Source organism: Atta cephalotes, assembly GCF_000143395.1.
Source record: "Atta cephalotes unplaced genomic scaffold scaffold00003, whole genome shotgun sequence".
NCBI lineage: Eukaryota > Metazoa > Arthropoda > Insecta > Hymenoptera > Formicidae > Atta > Atta cephalotes.
The window spans coordinates 8,510,437-8,519,375 of NW_012130067.1; the positions used below are offsets into that span (position 1 = coordinate 8,510,437).

At 32.7% G+C, this 8,939-nt stretch overlaps 1 protein-coding gene across 1 annotated transcript in view; it reads left to right on the forward strand.

The window, feature by feature from the left end:
• Positions 1–5,920: 5,920 nt before the first annotated feature.
• The window catches only part of LOC105625808 (DNA-directed RNA polymerase III subunit RPC1), an 11,192-nt gene continuing 8,173 nt past the window's right edge, over positions 5,921–8,939 (forward strand). Inside the window, exons 1-4 of the mRNA XM_012207122.1 lie at positions 5,921–5,964; positions 7,223–7,358; positions 8,190–8,339; positions 8,421–8,768. Coding sequence (XP_012062512.1) covers positions 5,921–5,964; positions 7,223–7,358; positions 8,190–8,339; positions 8,421–8,768 — 678 coding nt within the window. The remainder of the gene's footprint in view (positions 5,965–7,222; positions 7,359–8,189; positions 8,340–8,420; positions 8,769–8,939) is intronic.

Here is an 8,939-nt window from a genome sequence, read left to right on the forward strand (position 1 = left end):
GGTAGTAAGTTAATAAAGTTAAGTAAGTAAGTAAGTAAAGTAAAGTAAAGTAGTAGTATAGTAGTAGAGTAGTAGTGTACGTACGACGACACACACTCAATTCCTCTCTATGAATCCTTGTAATTTTCCTTAATGATTCTTTTCGCCTCGACATGAAGTATGTTCTCATACAGCAAGGTTGTGACATCCTTGTGCTTCGAATGACTGGGCAGTCAAATGAAGTTGTCAGGTGTTCACCGCAATTGATGCATTTTGCAGGTAATAATCTGTGCTCATACTCAACAGACTTGTCATTTTCCTGATTATAAAGGCATCTCGATTTTAAACTTTTGTAGTCCTTTCCTATATGTTTCACTCTGTAGCACACGAAACATATCCTGACCTTAGGCACATACAGTTCAATGGTGTATTTAGTTGAATAAAATGATGTCTCTAGGCAACGATGTCTTGCGAACTTAATACAAAGAGTTCTTGAAGGGATATAAGTCGTTTCGTGACTTATAGTCATGTGTCAGTTCAGTCTCTGAACCTCTAAAATTTTAACTGGCAATCGAACCTTGATGCATTCTAAGGAAAGTAATTAGTCTATATCCTTAACAATATTCGTTCTGAGAACAATATGATGAAATGAAGGTCTTGTATTTTTCAAAAGCGGAGTTAGTAACTAAGCGGTTAGCGGCTTCCCCCGACCTCTACCCCTTGCCACTACCTAGTCGTTTGGATAAAATATCCGCGTTAGCAATTTCGGATACTATTTTGGATAAAACAGAGAAATGTATGACGGAAGATTTATTCGAATAAATCACGTAATAAGGCGATTTATCCGTGCAGGAATAAAGATAATTAAATTTGCATGGTACAATCTGTTTGGGCTGAGGCATGACGGATCCATCAACGTTATCAAAAATGGGAGGACACAACAGCATCGCTAGGAGTGGACGTCTTCACAACCTTCACTTTAGATTTATGCGAGTTTTTTTGCTGCATGCCTTTCTTCCTCCAAGAAACTTGAGTAAATTTTTGATCCGTTTCCATGGGAAAGGATGTGCTGCTATCTTTACTTAGGCCACGTAGTTAGCCGCGCGTTCAGACGAAGTTTCCGCCATTAAATTGAAAAGTGCAGCGCCGATAATGTGAGAATCTAAATTTGTCAGTAAAACATGTCCATTCACAAAATTGAATGACACCGAGGAACTGAGGGAGGAGGAGAGGACAGAGGAAAGACGTTGACCGAATGCATTCCCCCTCACGCCCTCCTGATCCGGGGACTCGGTTCCGATCATATGCACGAAGACCGCGCGAAAAAAGGAGAACCCAAATGGATCCACGCATATATAAAAGGTTTATATAAAAGGAAAAATCCCTCTTAGGCCGACCACGAGAGCCAGCAATAACAATTCTGAGTCGAATACCTATGTGACACTCGATGAGAACGAAACTCAATACCAAAACGCACCCGATCCCAGTGAGTACCTACATGCGAATCACAGACTTCTATATACTGCTAAATTGCTAACTCCTTAGGACAACTTATGTGAAATGAACTCCGAAATTGTAGTTCTGCGTATGTGTCACGAATATATCCAAAAGAATGCAGTATGGCTGTGTTTTGCATCAACTGTTCATATGCTAATATAATCTTATGAAAGTAGTGATCTCATAGCGAAAAATTTTATTTCTCTTGGAAGAGAAAAAGTTCAAGTAAAACGTAAAGATATTGGAAAGACAATTGAATATCAATAAACGTGTATAAAAGATGCGATCTTATTTAATTTCTTATAAAAAATTAAAATAATTTATTATAACTGGATTATGAAAATAAGTATCTGATGGTTTTAATACTATTAAATAAGTTCTGTCAAAAGATAATAGTATGCTGATGTGTGCGCATATACAGATACGTCACGCGATTATGCGGAGCGGTTCTCGACGTATGCGTATAATGTTACATCAAAATTGGGGATCACTTTTTCAAATAAGTTAACAGCCTAGTAATATATATAGAAATCTGTGGTCCTCATATCTTCATAATTATTTTCCGGCTTCTACTTTTTTGTGGTCTCATAAAAGCCAGATATTTATTACGCCCGCTCTTTCGGCGTTTCAGAACTCACTTTACTGTCACCAACATCATTTATGTCAAACTGTCCTCCCAGATTTTTAAAAACCTAAAAGTCATCCCGCAACAAAATATTCAATTCATCTTTGAAAATGTTTTCCGAAAAGAATTATGCCAATCTACCTTTCTACTCAGACGAATCCAAAATATGGACGATGACACATATAGACATACAAGAGATCTTCCGTTCCATAAGATGTTTCTTTACTATATCGGAGTCATTAGAATCATGGCGGGAACGATACAGAATTAATGGAATGTCATGTCGATTGCAGGCTATGTCGATCCGGTTATTGATAGTTGAGAATTTGACAGCTTCGAAGAAGAAAATTAATAATAATTCTTATTTTTCAATACGATATATTCTTGTTTTATATATATGTAGTCCAACTAATGCCAGCAGTTCTTCAAATATTTCTAATTTCTGAAGTAATTGAAGAATTTTTTACGATCGATTGTTTCAACGACTAAATTGTCATGATCGCTGGCATAACATCTGATTGTATCAGATTTTAACAGTCAGTGAATATAAAAATAACTAAAAACGAAATGTAGATCTCTAAAATCGAGTCCCAGGCAATTCCTGCTACGAATTAGAGGTGATAATGGGGATGAATGTCACTTCTCTCATACACAGGATTCTACTCTTTAGGCTTCGTCTTTATGGCAATTCATTTTGCCTCGCATCATCAACGGCCAAAGTCTCCAGAATATCTTAGAACTCCAACTATTGCTCATAAAGAATTCATGACGTGATCTGGCCGTATTGTCTCTGCTTATTCCATTGGAAACAGAAGCCATTCATTAAAAAAAAGAAGAAAAAGGTTTCTCTTTGCTTCCAGCACAGAACTTATAGTGATGGAACCGGAATATCCTATCCAAGCAGTAGAGAAGATGTGAGCAACATCTGAGACAGAAGATGTATATTTTTATTCTGCTCAGGAACTTTTCTTCTTTCTGCGCATGCCAAAAGAGGATAGAAAGATATTTCTGTCTTTTAGATCTTGCTCATAATTCGACGTTAGAATCGATTTATCTTATACGGAATAATAAGAAAAAGATTAAACTCGAGGTCTAAAAGGTGGGCTCGAAACACGGTGTAGGAAAGCTCATGGAAAATCCGGCAAATGTGATTTTAGGCCGGTATTCATGCGTTTGAGAATATGTTATTCGCGCTATTAGTGCTACAAACTGTTCGCGGAGCTGCAGATAGCGCTAACATGATCATAACGTCATTAATATAGATATCTATAGTCGAATCTTATATTCAAGACCGTCTCAAGTACAGTTTTAAGAAATCACAAACCAATTAGAGGGCCATATTAGTGTCTTAAGACATTACTTAAGACAGTCTTGAAATAAGAACGGACTACGAATACACGTGTGAATAAGTGTGAATAAAATGGTCACAGATCACATGTATGTATCTACTACACATACTATTACATACATACATACATGGACCATGTGACAGTCAATATTTCTAACTTTTCTTACAGGTACGATGACACTAAAATCATCTGGATTTTCTATGAGTTTCTTACACTATATTTCGATCCTTCCATCTAGGAAGGATTCCTTCCACTAGGGAAGGATTATTATTCGTCTTCTTTTCTTGAGGAATGAGGATTCCTAGTTCCTCATTTCATAAACCTTCCTTGATCAAATAAGAAGCCTTATTAGCTTCCTTGTCTTAAGGGAGGTTTCCTTGATGAGAAGATGTAGCTTTTATAACCAAACAAATCTCCAAATTTAATTCATCACATCGGTCTTTTTACTTTCGATAGTTTTTAATTTAAATCTGACGCATCGATAATTATTTTTGATAGTTTTTTCGGAAATAAACTCTTCTAAAAACATTTTTTCCTTCTTCATATAATAAGCATTATGGCGAATTCGATTGGAAGCACTGATGCATATTAAAGCCGTTGTACACTAATTTAATTTGAATATAAAAATAAAATGCAAATATTTTGAATTATAAAATACATATTTTATCTAATAGTACAATAAAATGTATTGAATATTTCACAATTTAATCGATTTTTAATTCTATGTTTATTTAACATATATTTATGTTAAATTTGTATACAGCGGTTTTAATGCGCAATGAGTGCGTCAAATTCGCTATTAATTTTATTTTTCCATTATGTTGCAAAATGCTAATCATGATCTTATAATATTTAATCAACAATGCCTCTATAACCTTTATTTTTCGTAATTCACGATATTAGGTATGCATATACTATATATTATGACATGCTATCCCCAATAGGTTATTAAAATCCCTAAAATATTCCTTCCTTCGGGAAGGCGAACTTGAGATCTGTTTATGAAACAAGAAAGTCTTGGAATCGAGGAATCCTTCATGGAGGCTTCCTTCATCCTTAAAATAAGGAAGGATTATGAATATAGGTATATGAAGATGAATATATGAATACAGGTATTTTTTATCCCAGGTATTATTTATACAGGTATTTTTTATTTATTTAAGATGGAAAGTGAAAAGTGAAAAATTTTAACCATTGAAGTTAATGGAGAAACTTTTCACTTTTCACTTTTCATCCTAAGAAAAAAGTTTCATGATTGATACTGTAGAAAGGAAACATATGGTAGTTCTCCACTGTGGGCACAGTATGGCTTTTTTAATTAAGTAAGGGTATCACCAACCAGAAATCGTGATGCTGATGTCGCTTCTCTCATATATATAGGACTCGTCCATATTTCCCTTCCATCATTTATAAGTTCTATGGCTTACATGTTGATTATTTAAGGCTTAAACACAATAAGCACAGGCAACAGGGAATATCGAGCCGTCCAATTAAGAGCTCTAAGTTCGATATTGTATTTCAGAGCTCTGATTGGATGGCTCGTTATTCCCTGTTGCCTATGCCTATTGTGTTTAAGCCTTTACAGTTCTTTTGGAACGAGAATGGAATGAAATGAATTTGAATGGAGGTACTTATTGTCGAATATCGTGAATTTTGACCGAGAGGGAGAGGGATAGACGCAAAAAAGAACAAGGTAAATGTTAAGAAGACTCTGGTCCACTTAAATTTTGATAAAAATATAATCAATCTCAATCGATACGTTTTTTTATGAAAATGAAAAATCTACAAGAAAAAAGTATCGCTCTGCCCCGCGAAGCGAAATATTTTAAGTTAAAGTTGACGATTCTGTAGGTTAGGAAATCTGGAATTCGGAATGTGAGATTTCCAAGTGGATTTTTACTGCCTCTAAAAAAACTGTTTTCACATCCCATGTCTTCATGGGTTAGGAAGTGTGTCTTCCAAAAAGCAACACAAATGACAATCATTACATCCTTGTTGTTGCCAATGTTAAACATAGATGACATGATTACTGTGCATGATCGCATCGCGTCGCTTGTTGAGAGACACAAATATTCAAAGCGGACACTGTCTCAACTGTAACTTCTAGGTGGTTAGGTTCCAAGCGAGTAGAATATGTTTTTTTTTGTTCAGGGTGGCGGCGTACGTAACCAAGTGTTACTGTCTACACATCTTACTCCACATGGATTAGAACTCCGATAATTTATTTTAAAGCAGTGACCGTGACAAATTTCCTAACCTGCATAGTCGTCAACTTTAATTTAAAGTATCTCGGTTCGCGGGGCAGAGCGACACTTTTTTCTTGTAGATTCTTCATTTTCATAAGAAAAAACGCATCGATTGAGTATATTTTTAAAATTCGAGTGGACCGGGGTCTTCTTAATATTTACCAAGAAAAATTAATTAAGAAATAATTCGATTATTTGCAGTTGTATTTAAATCAAGACCAAGCATGGTGAAAGAACAGTTCAGGGAGACAAATGTTGCCAGCGAAGTGTATGTATAAGATTTATTTGTTCTTACGAATTTAAAATATTATTCTTTAGTTTTCTCAGGGAAATAATATTGCTAATAATTTCTATGCAATATTATTTACATATAAGCATAATATAAATTGTAATACAAGTAAAATGTGTGTCTCCCCAGATATTGATATGCAAATGTGCTGTATCTTCTAAAGCATAAAAAAGCAATATTTGTGTTGCTTCTTTCCAGAAAGTCTGTATAACAATATACATTGGGTGTTTTCCATTTGATGACACAAGTCAACACAAGTGTCGTTCTATCTTTGTCACTCTGAATGTCACTCAAGAAGGATAGAACTTGTGTCATCAAATGGAAAGTACTCTTTGTGTTCTTTGCTTTTTGTTTCTTACTTTTCATCTCATTTTTTCATCTCATATTTCTTGTCTCTTCCAACTTTTATGACAGAAAATAAAAAAAAGCTAGATAATTGACAAAATGGCAAGAATTAAAAAATAGTAGAATGAAGAAACAGGAAATAAAAAATACATTGTAGATTAGATTTAAGTTCTGGACAAATTGTTGCCTCGATAACTGAAACAAAATTAAAACATTTTTCAAACTGAGATTATTCTGTGGAGACAAAATTGTTTCTACTAATTGCTTGTTTCTAACAACAATAGACAACAAAATGTTCCTTTCATGGATATGTACTTTTAATTCTATAATGTGCTTTTGCTTTTTATTTCTTTTGCCTTTTTTTCTCTTTGCAATCATTTTATTGACAATTATTTTTCTTGCCTTTTCTGAAATTAAACTTTTATCTTGGATGACAGAAAACAAAGGAAACAAAAAAGCCCATTCTATTGTTTTATTTCTTATTTTTTACTTTTTGCTTTTTCCCCCTTTGCAATTATTTCGACAATTGTATTTCTTGCGTTCTTCTTACATTTTCTATTTCTTCCAAAGTTCGTTAACTTTTATCTTGGGCGACATAAAAAAACTTGATAAGAAGCAAAAAGACAAGAAATAGAAAACAAAAAGCACATTGTAGAATAACCAAAAGCAAAACAAAAAGCAAGAAACAGAAAGTAAAGAACTAGAATAGAAATTAGACTTAAATTATATTTTCTTAACATAATACAATTTGTAAATAATTGGGATGTATTTATCAAATGAAGTTTAAATTAAATGTAAACATTCTGTTTCTGGATTTGAATCTTCTTCAATAGGAAAATTAAGTTTCAGTAAGCAAAATGCATAGGCATTTTATTTAATTTTTTTTATCTAGCTCCCATATATCCTTTGGCGTAAACAGCATGCTTGACATAAATATGCAGGCCAGTGTGGAGATGATCTCCAAAAACCTGTATAATGAAGATACAAAGCATACCCCTGCTTTGCAAGGAGCACTGGACAGGCGCATGGTATTTGGAGACTATTAATAAATTTAATCGACTTTTATTATTAGATTAATACATATTAAAATCTTATTCATATACAGGGTGTATAAAAAGTATCAGATTTCCTGAACATCTCAAAAAAAGGGACACATGTCTCTCTCTTGCACAATTTTGAAGAAAAGTGTGGAATCTTTTCTTGTGACCAGACTCTGATTATAGGATTTCTAATTTTAATCAACATCAGTTGGATACCTTAGATAATGCCAGTGGTATTTAACTTTTAAATCTTATAATTAAAAAACTATTTTGTAGTAATGTGTTGAAAAGTTTTCGAGATAATCGACTACAAGAATATGCAATGAAAAATGAGGGTTTTTATTTTAAAAAAGTGATGCAATCTTGACTTGACTTTGATAATACCATCCAAGATCAAATTGATAAGATCAATCAAAAATTATCAAATTGATAAGTTATAAATAAATCTTTTTTGACCTATAACTTTTGTTTGAAACTTTTTTTTTATGACGTATTTTTCGAGATATTCAGAGCTTCTGATACTTTTTATACACCCTGTATGAAATTAACAAGATTAAATATAACATTATATAAATATTTTAAATACCCAATAATGATATTGTTATTTAACAGAATGTACATTATGTATTATATTATGTTATTTCAAAATTATATTATATCACTACAAAATTGATTATATTATATCACTGCATTTAAATATTTTATATAAATCAGCTTTTAATGTACACTAATCCAGTGTAGTGTGAATAACCGAATTTACTATGTATATTCTTTGTCCCTATTTGAACAGAGTTTAGAATTGATGTTTTTTGTACATAGGGAGTGAGTTCTACAGGAGTCGAATGCGAAACGTGTAATAAAAAGTTGAATGACTGCGTAGGACATTTCGGGTATCTTAATTTAGAATTACCAGTCTTTCACGTTGGTTACTTCAAATCTATCATCCAGATTTTACAGACAATTTGCAAGGTAACATATAACTTTATCAAACTTCAGTAATTATATCCTATATTGACGTATTAATATTTTAGAGATGCATAATTTTTACAGAGTTGTGCTCATGTTTTGCTAACGCACGAAGAAAGGAAATTTTTTTCGCGCAGTATACAAAATCCGAAATCAGGATATTTAATGCGCAAAGCATTACGTAAGAAAATATTAGAAGTAGCGAGAAAGAAGATGGTATGTCCAAATTGTAAGTCAAATAATGGCCCTGTGAAGAAGGCTGGTTTTCTCAAGATTGTACATGAGAAATACAAGAACTTAAAGAAAACAGATCCCATTATTCAAGAAAAGTTGGCTGAATTGGCCCCAAAGATGGAACGCGACATAGAATTCAAAAATATAGTAGAGCAAAACTACAGATGTATATTTGATAAATATCTATATCCAAATGTGGTATGATTTAAAGAAAGAATATATTCATATTTAAGAACGTTAAAAGATATATATATTATATATATATAAAGATATATATATTATATATATATATATANATATATATATATATATATAGTATATATATATATATATATATATATATATTATTATATTATANGTNATATATAT